The following is a 14,910-nucleotide window of genomic DNA, read 5'->3' as shown; positions in this document are numbered from 1 at the left end:
AGTTATGTGACTGATGCTGTCAAAATGTCTACCAGGTTACCGAAGGCCAGAAATCACAGGGAAGCTCATTTTCCAAGAATATCTTTTATATCAATATTTAAAAATATGAATTCCCTGAATTAATGAATGAATGGATGAGAGTCACCAAGAGTAGAGGAGGTACACTGACAACACATTGAAAATAAGTGAATTGAAAACATTTGATTGCTTTAAGAGAAGAACTCAGCCATTGTATAGCTGAGTATTTGTTATGTCACTTGAGTAGTATTAGCATTAGCCCCTAATCAATTCAGATTCTGGCTTTGTGTGCACTTTTGGTCATTAAAAAACTGCTTCCCACACTTAGTCTAATGGTGTAGGCATGACCTATCTCCCAAAACCACAGGACACTTTATTGAAATGGGCAGTGAACTCTCAAATAACCGCCAATTTCACTTGATGTTCATTGATCACACTGGCAAAAACGCTGTGCTTGTCTGATGGCAGAGCAGTTGTTTCGCATGGCAAGTCGGCCAAAGATGTCCAAAGCATTCCTATTTTTAAGATGTATTTACTAAGCGTTTTATGAGAATACATCCTGTCCTTGTGTTTTCCTTTGAGAATGTCTGGAAGTTGATTGCCCTTCCTCCACGAGGCTTGACATTGGTTTCAGATCACAGCTATTAAGTAAACATCTGCAACACACACCCCCATCGCATCTGCACCCCAACCCTAACCTTCAGGGCTGGCTCCTGGGTTGATTAAAGACCTTATGGTTGCTGGAAGAGCATGAAATCACCGAAACAGACTTGGCTTTGTTGTGCAGTGCAGGCACACGACGGACTTGCAGAACGACTGATCAATTAGACTTTTAATCCTCTACCCAAAAATCGGCGCCACGCAGCCTGCGCGTTCTGACAATGTCTTATCTAAATCTACGTGGAAAGTGACTGCAGTTATTTGCCTGGAATTTAGACTCAGACAGCAGTACGCAATGAGCTCCCTCGGCTACATCGCACTCGGACGACCTGGTCTGACGCTGCCCTGCCTGTTCTGCAGTTACTTTCTGTATTAATTTCTGCTTCTGCAGTTCTGCTCTGTGCCTCCTTTTGTTCCAGACAGATTTGCAGGGCACGGCGCGCAGGAACAACAGGGGCTTGAAAATGGCTGTTTTTTGCTGGCTGTGTGAGACTGCTTAGGCAGCACAGCGGTCCCTCCCTAAAGCTTTGAATCTCCCTTCGCAGTAGACTTATAATTAACCTTGGTTTAAAACAAATTATGAGGATCTCAATGTACTCTGTCCAGGACCAGTGCTTGCCGAGGAGTGTCGGAGCCATTTTTGCATGATGACACTGCATTCATTTGCACTTCAATAAGGGATTAAGTTATTGCTGTTTGCTTTCGGATTGGCTACTTCTTGACCTGCTGCCACAGGACACAAATATTTGCACAAGTCGAAATGAATAGTCGACGTGTTATTTGCTGAATCGAATTCCTACGAGGTGTAAGGATCATAGTCCACAGCAGTCTGTTCATGTTTCTTACATTAAAAAAATAACGGTACTCTTGAGAAATCGTGGGTCTTAGTTCACCAGCAGTCTAACAATTCTCCAAAAATCACAGGATCCGTGTGTTATTCATAGACGAGAAATTTTGTCGGGAAAGGTGGTGGATCTTTTGTCTTGTGTTGAAGTGTTTTAAAGTCGCTCTGTTGCCAGCCTGGAGATGGCGAGAGAAAGTACAGACCTTACGCAAGGACAGACATCAATCGTCACCGAAAAGTTGTCATCGACCTCCGCTCAAACCGCCAAAATTCACATACTACATGCAATATAGTAGTTCGGTATTGATAGAGCCACAGTGTATTATAGTATAGAAATGTGACCCCTGTTTGGTGGTGCATATGGTTCGGCCAGATACGTCCCAATAGACCACCTTAGTATCTTGGCTGTGCAATTTGTCCCATGAGGCAGCGCCTGAAAAGCCACAGCACATAAACTGGCCGAGGTGTCAACGCGAGTACTTCCGACTTCCACAGTGGGACATCTTGTTTCTGTTTTTCCCATTACAGAGGCTGTGTCATGCCGGTATTATTAGCGTAGATAATACGTACGCAAAAAAAAAAAAAATCCTCTCTCCGCTTCCGAGAACTGGAAAAAGTTGCTCAAGTTGTGATAAGGTTGTGATAAATGTGCTCAGCTTGTTGGGCAAGTTTTTAAAGACGAAGAATTAAAAGTTGAGATGATGTGCTCAAGGTGCAACACACACACACACACACACACTGCCCCCGTAAAGCTTGTTATCAGCACCCCACAGCCTTTTTTGTCCCACTGACACACACCTTGAGCAAAGTCATCCTGGCTTGTGTGTGAGCAAGTGTAAATGTGTGTATATGTGTGTATATGTGTGTGTATGCATCCCCTAGAGTGTTTAGCAGCTCATGCTCTAATCCCACAGGGAGCTCTACAAATCCCGAAGCCCAGAGGAGAGGGATGAGAGAATAAACAGCATTCTCTCTCTCTCTCTCTCTCTTTCTCTCTCTCTCTCTCTCTGTCTCTCTGAACAAAGCAAAAAATTAACTAATAAAAATGCTGCCAAAAACCCATTCTGGCACGTCCTTACCTAATTCCTTCTTGATCAAAGAATATCGCTCAATTGTGTAAGACTAATACAGCCAGCACTAAGCTAAGGATTCTGGCGCTTGTTGCCTAAACCACAACAATAACAACACAACATAACAATATATATATATATTTAATCTTCCAGCAACAGAATGATTCGGGGGTTGGTCGACAGCCGGTTGGAGGGGCAACTCTAATCCTTATTGTACTCTTAGAAGTGTTCTCAATAAAATTACTGCTTGTCCGTGCCACTGGGGCAGTTATTGAAGGGGCATAATCTGTCAAGTACAAAATTGTGGGCAATCTGTTGCACACTGGAGTGCGTCCATCGTATATTTAGAATTATAACTTGTAACTGTTTTCCAGGTTTAACCAGTCTACAAAATGTATACATGCATACAAGGGCTGCACACGCCAACTTTTTAACGATAGTATAAATTTGTACAATACACATCACACATGGCTGAAACGGCAGCGTCACACCGATGCACATTACCATTTGGAAACGATAGAACGATGCATTTCAATTTCTGCATCAGACGAACGAGAGCTCGTGCACGGCTCAGATAATGTCAGCCCAGCGAATCCGAGATGACGCCAGAGCCAAGGTTGACAGTGAACTTTGCAAAAGTGTGCCAGTTGAGAAAAAGTTTGTCCGTTTCATTGTGGCAGTTATTCTTTCTCAAACGAGAACGCAGTGTTTAACACATTAATGAAGCTCTACCCTCGTCCTACTCGCATTCGGTTGCGTTTCGTAATCATTTTGCGGACAAAACAATGAACAATCAAGGGAGCTACAGGTTATTCTCTTTTCAAAACATATAAAGCTCTGCTACAGTACGCTAGACTTCTGTTGTACATATGTCTGTTCCATATGTATTCGTAACGAGCGAAGACCCTAATTGCACATCTTGCATCATTTTTGTATATCCAGAATGTGAACAGACTGTGATCGTCGGAGCCTCTGAGAGCTCGACTAACGGTTTCTCCTCTTCTCATCTGTTCCCGCATGTTTCTCTCTTGCAGGAGGAATCTGACCAAGCTGTCTCTCATCTTCAGCCACATGCTGGCGGAGATCAAAGCCATCTTCCCCGGCGGCCAGTTCCAGGGAGACACCTTCCGGATCACCAAGGCCGACGCCGCCGACTTCTGGCGGAAATACTTTGGAGAAAAGTGAGGATTTTTTAAAATTTAGTTTTTGTTCAGCTTTCGGTGTCTCGCTGTCGCTCCCACGCCATTTTTAACCATGTGACATATTTGCATGTTCTACTATATAGGATTGTCGGTAAGACCCTCAAAAGAAATTGAGATGCCTCAATTTAGAGGTGCAATGATTTGTGTCAAACAGACAGTGACATTTCAAATTTCTAAGTACAATTATTTTAAATTAAGCACTTGCACTAAAGTGTACTAGTAAGTAACTACTCAATATTAAAAGTACTTGTCATATCCACTGCACTGATATAACCTAGCCTATAATATAGCATAAAGTGTCAACTTTACCTATGTTTTCTGCAGATGAGTGGCATATCCTGATTACACTTGAAAAATAAAATAGTATAGCCAAGTCAATTTTATTTCTATAGCCCTGTACACAGTACAGTCTCAAAGGGCTTCACTTGTCCACATTACGCAAATCAACAGCATCCCCAAGTCTTGACCACTTCCGTCCAAGAAAGAACTCCCAGGAAACACCTTGGAATATACAGGTGGATATATAGTATAGGTGGTGTCATAGTCATTTAGGATATGGACACATGAACATTCCTAGATAGTTTATAGTAATAGTGAATAGATTTACTGATCCAGTCCCTGATTCCAAAGTCAAAGAGTCAAAAGTGTAGATATTTGCTGTGAGATGTAGTGGAGTACAAGTCAGAAGTCGAACCGAATATACATATTAGGCTTGGGCGATCGGGCAAAATTCCAATTGCCAATCGCTTGGAGGCAGCGATTTTATCGGGGGGCGCGCGGTGGGGTTGGCGTGCATAGAATGTAATATAATGTGGAAAATGCGTTCTCCACATTCGAGAAGTGCAGGATTTATTATTTACAGGTAAAGTATTTACACAAAAATATCCAGTTTTTTGCCAAATGAAGTCCCATAGCAATGGAAAGCAATGGGGAGACGGAGGTTTTTTTTTGGAACAGTGCAGAGTGAGGACTTGGACAGTTCATTCACTCAGTTGTGTTTAAAAATGTCCTTTCATGCATGTAGGAAACAAACAAAAATTGATATTTAAAATAAAAAGACAGGCACAGGAGGCGGAGCATACTGGTGTCTGGAGCAGAAACAAAAAAAAATCTGCTCCAGTTCTCTGAGTTAGGTGAACGTTTTTTGCTATATTATAATCACAAGATTTGAATATAGGGCGGCGGGTACGTGCAGGGGGGTGCCTGAGCACCTGCCCCATGGACCCCACGGTGCCCTTCTTATCGGGCAGGTTTTTTTTTCTTGTTTTTTTTTTTTCTTTTATTAACGGGTGTCGAGGTAGCTGATTGTCTGGGCAAGATATATTCATGAGGAACTCATGAACCTCAAGCCTCGGCGCACCTGCGATGTGCGCACAGCGGAGTGCAGATCACGGGCGCGCCCACAGGGCATCTCCTCCCAATGAACAGCGGCTCCGCTGTGCTGCTCCGTTTGCCCAGAGTGGCAAAATGCCTAGAACCGGAGCTGGTTCTAGGCATTTTTTTTTTTTTTTGAGCACCTGCCCCTCAAAGTCTTTGTATGGGACTGTAGAGGGGAAGTGAGACGCGATCACCAGCGGTTACTGGACAGCTCTGAGCGGAGAGGGGGAGGATCCGCCCCCTTTCTCCCTCTCTCTCTCCCTCTCGCCGCTCCAGTTTCAGAACAGGGTAAACTGCACAATCCTCAGGTCTTTCCTGTCGGATAAAAAAACAAAAAACAAAACCTCTGTCATCAATGTCAATCGCGATCGATGGAGTCGATCACCGATAGACGATTTAATCGTACGTCGGCCCAAGCCTAATACATACTCAAAAAATGAACTCAAGTACAGCAACAAAATCCTTTAACTTTGTTACTTTCCACCGCTGGACATTATAGAGGAGAGTGAAACTCCCTGCCGTTCAGTTTTAAATGAAGCTGAAATGATACAAAACATTTAACAATGTTTTCAAGAGGTTTATTTGTCACATACATATATATATATATGTTTTATACATATTTGCAGTGAAATGTCTTTGCAAGGCACCCGGAGATTATACACAATCGTTACTAAACCAAATATAATAGCTAACCTAATAACCTACCTAGCTAACTAACTCAACTAACTGATTCCTGAAACGTAATGCAGTTACTGAATAGAATAATATAAATAAAATCTAATAAAAATAAACTAAGACTCAAAAAGGTAATGCAGAGTGGGGTTACAAAATAGAAGTAAAGGGAATAGAGTTATGTATAAAGGATAGGCTATATACAGATATACATAGATACAGTAGATTGTTTTTGTGGTTTGTTTCTTTCAGGTTATGATGGACTATTAAGGGGGGCGGTCTGTCTCTTATGCTTAACAACAGCCCATGCTGTTTCTCAATATTGTGCCCAGTCTGAGGGATGTTGAGATCTTGATGAGAAAAGCTCACGCATGCACGCATGTACGCATGCATGCACACACACACACACACACACACACACACACACACACACACCTGCTGAGATCAGGTGCTGTGGCTCCACGCTCTTTGTCTCACCAACATGCACAGCTGAGGCAAGGTCATCACCTCAATCTGGTGACGCTTGTGCACACACACATGCATGCAGATGCTCACATGCTTGCATTAACATGCACTCCCTTCCTTTATCCTTCCTTGTTCTCATCAGTTTGAACTTAATATTCCTTTTGTTCTTCCGCTTGTTCCGATGGGTTTCACCCAACAAGGAAACATCTGGTGTGTCCTTACCAGATCATATGAGCTAGGGGTGTCACAATTCCGATTAGAAATCGAAAATCAATCGAAATGAGCTTTCGATTTTGAACTTACAAATCACAAGCATGTTTCATGATTCTCCCAGTATTTTTGTTGCTAATATTGTCTGACATTTTGAGTTTATATCCGTGATCTGAGAAATCATGCTGCTGCTGTTGCTGCTGCTGCTGCTGCTGCGGGGCACAATACCGCTGCTTCCGTCCCGGCTCTGATTGGCCGACGTCACCGCGGGCCGGCTCGGGGTTGGACAGGCAGGCGGCACCACTGCCTGCCTGTTTCCCGAAGTGGAGCCACTTTTAATTCTGCTTTTCGCGCAGCAGAGTTGCAGCACAATCTACAGGAGTCAGATTACACTTACACACTCACGGATCCGGAGTAGGGAGAAAAAGAAGGCTTTAGAGGTTAGGGTTACAGAAGATGATGGCGGAGGAATTTTTTGCCAGGTCTGCAAGCAGAAAGGAGGAGAAAAATTTGGTGTACACTGCATTGGCAGCCCTAAGAACTGCTTTGCCTCCTTTTTCGTCGTGGGTCGCGACCCCAGCGTTTTTTTCTATCTGGGGTCGGACCAGATACCGTTCGGTCCCTCCGCCCAACCGCGCACTTCTTAGGGTTGGCGGTGAGCCCCGCCCGCCTCAGGGACTTGAGCACTGCGCCCACATGCAGCATGTGCCGACCCCAGGTGTCACTGTGAATAATTATGTAATCTGAGAAGGCGGTGGCCTATGCCGCGTATGGATGCAGGACCGGATGCAGGCTCCGAACAACCTGAATGGAAGCGGTATAAATTTGTAAAACTGGAGAACGACGATTTCTCCTTGGACTCTGGAAACAAGGGAATATGCCAGTAGCTCTTGGCTAAATCCAAGGGCTACTTGTCGTGCAAGTAGCCCTTGGAGCTTACGAGCCATGTTCAGCGTCTTATTGAACCGCTCCACCAGGCCATTGGTCTGGGGTGGTACACAGGGGTAGTCCTGAATTGACGGCTAACGGCTCGTAAAGTTCCCAAAGTGTACGTGACGAAAAGGTCAGGTCGGTCAGGATTTCCTTTTTGAATCCCGACTCAGCAGATGACCTGAAACTGTGCCTGCGCCAACTTTTTGGCCGTAATACCATGCAATGGCACGGCCTCGGGGGACCGGGGTTGCATAGTCCACTAGGACCAACACAAAATGTTACCTGCAGTCACTGCGCTCTAATGGCCCAATGAGGTCCATACGGAGTCTTTCGAACGGCGCCTCAACTAGGGGGAGGGGCCTCAAAGGCGCGGTTGGTGTAGCCGGAGGATTGACTAATTGGCACTCCATTGACGCACCATTTAGGCATATCTGCCCAAATGCCTGGCCAATCGAAGCGGGCCATTATCCGCTGCAGTGTTTTTTTTGTGCCCGAGGTGACCGGCAATCGGGTTATGGTGAGCCGCCTGGAAAAGCATTTCCTGGCGGATTTTCGGAACCAACAACTGGGTTATTTCCTCTCCTGACTGAGTGTCACTGCTCACTCGATGTAACCTGTCCCTAATCACCCAGAAATAGCCGTGAGTGAGCGTGGTGTCTGGGCACACCAATTCACCATCGATTTTAACCACCCGCTCAAAGGCCCCGCTTCGGGTATCGCCCCGCGTCTGTTCTAGTGTAAATCATCCACGGAGGACACCACTGTGACCGGGGAAGATCCCAGTGGGGAGTCCTCCACTCCCAACCCCGCAGCAACCGCTAACGACCCCTCAGCATCACCAGATGCCACGCAACACTCACATTTCCCTACTGACTGTGAGCGCACTCCCCCAGCCTCCCTCATTATAGTGTTAACATATTTTTTCGTGACAACATAGTTTTATTAACATAAACAATGAATAGGGCTCCCGACTTTCACCCATTGATTTCCTGTTATTTGCATGGTTTCAGGATTGATCCCCCCATATCTCACTTTACACAGAGAAACAATGAAAGTATGTGTCAGTTTAGTCATTAGACTCCCACGGCCATCTGCTTTCCATTGATTAAATTGTTGCACTTGTTTCACGTTGTTCCATCCAACCGTCCCTCTTCTCTTGCAGGACGATAGTGCCATGGAAAGTCTTCCGGCAGTGCCTTCACAAAGTGCATCTTATCATCTCCGGCCTGGAGGCCATGGCCCTTAAGTCCACCATCGACCTCACCTGCAACGACTACATCTCCGTGTTTGAGTTTGACATCTTCACGCGCCTCTTTCAGGTGGGTCTCTCCCAGGACAACAAACACGCTATTGTGTTCAGATTCAATTCAATTGTTTCAATATCTAAATCGATTTAGCAAAGTGTAATGTTGGTACATTGTTTGGAAGTTAGGCTGGTCAATTTCTGTAATAGACCACTGTATTTGTTCCAGGAAATATTTTTGTGATATACATTGTATGTCACACAGAAATGTTGGTCGCAATTCTCATTATTTATAAAATCATATATTGATATAGAATTGTATTGTGACCCTTTGCATCGGCAATGAATCAAATCAGGAGATACTTCTCAATAACCAGCCTTACAAATCTCGTCGAAAATCTCACCATTCTAAATAGATTCTGAAATTATATTTCGTCTTAAACATGAAACTGTGTACGATGAATTTTACAATACACATTAGAGCATATACAATTCATATTATTTTGCGCTTTGCTGAAAAAACCTGGTGACGTTGACCAGTGATTTCCTGTTAGTGAGTTTTTGTGTCAACAAGTGTGACTAATGCAAATAACGCTGTGACAAAGACATCAGTGGCACCAGAACGGGTGAGGGGGCAAGCCTGCTCATTCTCTATGTATGTCAAGCTTTTCAAGCATTTAAACAAAAAAGACTCCTCTGTGCTTATTTGGTCTGTGATAGATCATTTGTTTGCGGTACAGCACACATATTGTGTTGTACTGTGCTGAGTCACTCTGGAGGCTCTGCTCATGCCGCCCGGCTGTATCACACCTCCTGTACCGAAGGTCGGTTGAAGTCAAACTGCCTGTTTAAGTGGGTTACCCCAGCCCCAACCACCAGCTGTGTCAATTGTTTGTTCTATTTTTGCGTTCGCTCAGGGATATGGATATGTTTATTTTATTAATTTCATTTATCTGGGTTTTTTAGCCTGTCTTTTGCCATGACAAATTTCTAGACCATGTGGCTTCAAGATGCATGTGTAGGCGGAGGAGGGCCCTCACAGCGAAATGGTTCACTCAGAATACTTCGCTCTATTCATCCAGTGTAAAAATATGACTGTGAATAAAGTATTAATAGATTAATATATATTTTTTAATCTGTTTTCCGTACACTTGTTTTTTGTTTTGACCAGACATAGTTTCCATATGTGATCCACCGCAGATTTTAAGTACTTTTGGTGCCGTTTCACTTTTTTAATTTTTCACATAATTTAGAAGTGGAGAATCAGAGCTTCAAAACAAGGTGTCACTTGTGTGAATCGCTGATATTTTTTAAAGCTGTGGCTTGTTAATGACGAGGGTCCGGCAAACTGTGTTTACGAGACAATCACCCTCAAAGTTTTCAGAAGGTTCCACGTCTTGTTTACGGAAGTGACGTCGGCTTTTCTTATTTGCGTGTTACGCCGCCTACGCAACAATGAATCCAGGTGTGTGTATAAAACACGTAATATTTAAAGGTCGAACTCTATCAAAACGGTTTCACATTGTGACTTCACATCACATGGAATATGGAGGGATGATCTTCACCTGGACGGTCGCTTTAAAGGAAACGATCAATCGGCGTTTTGCTGTTCAGCGTCTTGGAAAGTGAACTGTGTTTCCCCATGTAATCTAACAGGAATACAGTGTTTAACTCCACAGTTTAACATTTATCTACTATTTATAAACCAAACTCGGCTTTGAAAATACCCACAATGGAACACAAATTTGGAAAAATCTGGTTTTGCTGCGGTGGGTCACATATATGTTTCCAAGACCAAAAGTTCCTTTCACGATCATTGTCGACTGTCCAACTGTAAAATGTGCCAAATTGTGGAGATGTTTTACTGGAATGATAAGCGCTTCTGAAGGATCACAATCAATAGGCCGCCATCGGCAGCCAGCATCCATTCATTGACTTCTGGGAAGTAGTTGCCACAGGAGTTTAGCCTTGGTTTTGGTCGACACAGTCAGCCGTGGTGAATCTCATTACTGCCCAGCCTTTCCCTTCCTCGTTACTGATTTACTTCTCAGGCATCCTGAGTGGCAGGCGGAGGAAGGGATCAGTGAACCCACAATGAGGGTGAACATGGCTGGATGAACAAAGAGGACCAAGGTGGCCAAAACCGAATGACACATCATAAGATTGTTGTGACTGGAAGTCTGGTCTTGAATCTGAGGCTGGAGCAATTTCACCACTTTGTCTCACTGCAACATGCATTTCCAGTTAGAGTTGGATAATCAGCCAAAAGATGAAGGGAGAAGCAAATATGTTCTCTTTTTAACCTGTTTATATGAGCAATAAGCAAAAAAATGAATTGACAAATAAACAACAAAAAGGTGTGTTTCTAGATTTGTTCATCATCAGAACCCAGAGGCACAATGAATGAGGCAAATGTGTTGTCGGAGTATTAGACGTTCTCAACCTGAAAAAGCCAACCTCTGCTCACCGGTAAAATTTGAGTAGGTTGGTTGGCTAGCTGTCTGACTGGGCGATGGAAATGCTGGTTGGATCACTTTCTATGACTATGCGATTTTGTGTGTGTGTCCTAACTGCCTTTGTTCTGCTCTCCGTCCGCCCTCCAGCCATGGGGATCCATTCTGAGGAACTGGAATTATCTTGCTGTGACTCACCCCGGCTACATGGCCTTTCTCACCTACGACGAAGTCAAGGCTCGACTGCACAAGTTCATCAACAAGCCCGGCAGGTGGGAAACGTTGTGTGTGTGTGTGTGTGTGTGTGTGTGTGTGTGTGTGTGTGTGTGTGTGTGTGTGTGTGTGTGTGTGTGTGTGTGTGTGTGTGTGTGTGTGTGTGTGTGTGTGTGTGTGTGTGTGTGTGTGTGTGTCTTTCCACCCATGCGCATGGGTGTAAAGGGAGAATGAAAACAATGGGTGACTGGATGCAACAAAATACGTAGGTGGCTGAGCTAATCATGAATCACAGAAATCCAATGGCGTGCTTTTGAAACGACCTCAGGAAATAAGTGCACACACGCACAGCTGTCTGCAGGGCAGCCATTTGGAATGTGCTGGTACGGGTTCCCGATTACAGACACACACATTGCCTCCCCTCTTCCACCCACCCACCCACCAGTGACTGTGAGTCCTCCTTATTCATCGGCACAGAGCAGGAGATACTCAGATGAACAGACAAAAAGTAGGACAGAACATGAGTCTGAGTCGTTGTCTCACTGTTCGTGAATGACATTCACACATGCAGCCATTAATGAAGCATCTTGTGGTTATGTAAACAGGCACGAGGAAAAAACAACCTTATCAGTGCCGAGGCTCTCTCTTCACCATCTCCGGGAGGGCAAAAAAAGCTGTCTCACCTGTTGCCTTTTTGTTTGTCGACGAAGACGGGATCACTCTGTGGTCGAGTCTTCGTAGAGATAAGCCTTTCTCTCTTTTTTCGTCTTGCCTTTTCTCCTCTTGTGCTGAGCGTTTTTCTGTTGTTATTCAGCACAGATATCTGAACTTGGAAATCTCTTCTGAGACTGAGGCGTTATAATGTAATCCATGATAAACTGTATATAATTGGCTTCATGGGGGTGGATTGGGAAGGTGACCAATTTGAATGACCTATTAACGCCAGGAACAGCAAGGCTATTAACGTTAGTGAAAATAAGATTGTTTATAAAAAGAAAAAAAGCAACGGCGGCAAATAGAGCACATTAGCCGATACTCAGCTGTCAATGTGTTGTACAAACGGCTCAGTGGTGTTTCTTTCTTCTCAAACCACATTTACCCGACGGGGTAAATGATGTAGCGGTCTTTAAGCTACACGATGCGTCTGGGTATGAGGGTATTCACATTACATGATCCTACCATCCGGAAGCGGCGAGAGAGACAGCCACTGTCTTGCTCAGACACACTTGAGACTTGCCCAATGTTGAGTATAAGGGCATTACGCGAAATTGCGCTGCGAGGGGGGGGGGGGTAATGCACACTTTTTGTCCTGATCTCAGAAAATTTGTCTGGGACAGCCAGACTGGGGCAAATATCGTCCAGTCTGGACAGGGCATGAGAGGATTTACATAGATGCCATAGCTGGCATGTACGTACACAGTCACAAGGTGTCAGCCGCTGCTTCCTTGTGATCACCACTTGTAACACATGATCACATGATGGCAAAAGGTAATTACTAGGGTATGCACATACCAATATTTGTTTGAGATAACTGTGAGGTACCAGTCTAAAACTGAAATTAAAATCTGCCCAATACAAGGCGGCGATCCAAATCAAAGAAAACCAAAGCAGTTTTATAATCTGTTTGATACATAGAAGTACAGTATGTGTGAGATGAGAAAAATGGAGAAAAATGTGTTATGACAGCGGCAGAGCAGCGGAACAGTGTTTTTGTTGGATTCCTCGGCGATCCCCGGGAGTTCAAAATCTGTACATATTCATATTTACGGCCTGTACATGTGACTCTACCCCCCCCACCTCCATGAACCAAAGTTACATCTTCAGGCTGAGCTGCACTCGGCTGGGCCAATGGGCCATTGGCTATGTGACCAACGACGGGAACATCCTGCAGACCATCCCCCACAACAAGCCTCTGTTCCAGGCCCTCATTGATGGCTACCGGGAGGGCTTGTATGTAACACACACACACACACACACACACACACACACACACACACAGACACGCAAACACACACACACTTTCCCTGTCTCTCTATCCATTGATCAGCTGTTCAACTCTCACACCACAGACTGGGGTAATGATCAACCGCTCTGATTTGCGTTCAGTCACATCCCGCTTTGCCTATCAGAGACCCTCTTAGTCACATGGCCGAATTATGTACACATAATGTGAAGTATAATAAAGAATGAAGTGAGGAATAAAAAAAATAAAAAAAAGTTTCATTCCATTGCAAACGCCTCTTGTGTCCTATTTCATGCCTGTTCTATCTTCCTCTTCCCCGCAGCTACCTGTTTCCAGATGGACGCAGCTACAACCCCGACCTTACCGGCCTGTGTGAGCCCACGCCACACGACCACATCAAAGTTACTCAGGTGGTAATAAATACTGTAATAGACGCTGTCAATGAAAGGATGTGCTGATGTGTTGACCATTTGCATGCGCGTGTCCTGCAACAGGAGCAGTACGAGCTGTACTGCGAGATGGGCTCCACCTTCCAGCTGTGCAAGATCTGCGCCGAGAACGACAAAGACGTGAAGATCGAGCCCTGCGGCCACCTCATATGCACTTCCTGTCTCACCGCCTGGCAGGTATGGGAAGCCTGTCGGCTCAAAACGTTGGTTTTCACTTCTCCCGTGAATGCACTTGGCCTTTGCGGACTCGGGTTTGAACCCGGAATATGGTCATCCTCCAAGAACTTATGCGCAGCAGTTACAATTGTTGACTTTTTTTTTTTCTTTCTCTTTTTCTTTCACTTCTTTGATTTTCTTTCCTCACATGCTTACATGGGCTTTTACTAGATTTGCACGCGCCTCGCTTGTATGTGCGTAACGAGACGCTGCGACAGCAAAGCGTGTTACTAACTACTGCAGCCTTAACAAGACACTGCTTGGATCCGGGTTATTTTTTTTCCGTCATCTCCTTTCGTCTTCTCCTCTATAACTTCTTCCCCTCCTGCTCTCAGTGGAGAGAGACCACCTACACTTACCTGACTGTCAGCATATTCACAAATCCACGTGTGCTATACACACGCACACCCAAACACAGAGACACATGAATTGTAAGCTGGCCCTCTGATGTGCCATGTCACTGTCATGAGTCTGTTAAGGTTATTTTGACCGTCGGCTGAAGCAGAACAAATTGCAAAATTTTGGCCAAAGGGGCACAGATCCATGGCAAACAAGCACAGAGAAACTGGAATAAAATGGTTGAATGGTCTGGATGAGCTGCTCGGAGAAAACACCAGTGAGGAGTTTGAAGAGCCCGGCGAAATCCAAGATTCCTAAAATGAATCAATGTCGCGTGGCCTCAAAGCATTTGGACTCAGCAAAAGGGAGCTCATCCGTCCAAAAACACAAACACACACCCCTCTCCTTGGTTTGCCGCTCCCATTCTCCACAGGCTCTGTTTCAAAGCCTTATTTGGTGGCTTCGTTCCTGAGCCGCGCAAGTAGAATAAAGATAACTGGACACTTTCTCGTCCTCTCGCTCTCTCTCTGTCTCCACTCTGTAAACTTTGGCCGGGGCGGGCGGGCGGGCATCGCCCACGTAA

At 44.8% G+C, this 14,910-nt stretch overlaps 1 protein-coding gene across 1 annotated transcript in view; it reads left to right on the top strand.

Moving 5' to 3' along the window:
• Positions 1–14,910, top strand: part of cblb (Cbl proto-oncogene B, E3 ubiquitin protein ligase) — a 43,080-nt gene that overhangs the window by 10,774 nt on the left and 17,396 nt on the right. The window contains exons 4-9 of the mRNA XM_080013450.1: positions 3,627–3,773; positions 8,614–8,770; positions 11,298–11,419; positions 13,173–13,310; positions 13,646–13,733; positions 13,818–13,949. Of these exons, the coding sequence (XP_079869576.1) occupies positions 3,627–3,773; positions 8,614–8,770; positions 11,298–11,419; positions 13,173–13,310; positions 13,646–13,733; positions 13,818–13,949 (784 nt within the window). The remainder of the gene's footprint in view (positions 1–3,626; positions 3,774–8,613; positions 8,771–11,297; positions 11,420–13,172; positions 13,311–13,645; positions 13,734–13,817; positions 13,950–14,910) is intronic.

This window comes from Zeus faber, assembly GCF_960531495.2.
Source record: "Zeus faber genome assembly, chromosome: 14".
NCBI lineage: Eukaryota > Metazoa > Chordata > Actinopteri > Zeiformes > Zeidae > Zeus > Zeus faber.
This window is presented reverse-complemented; position numbering and strand designations above follow the sequence as displayed.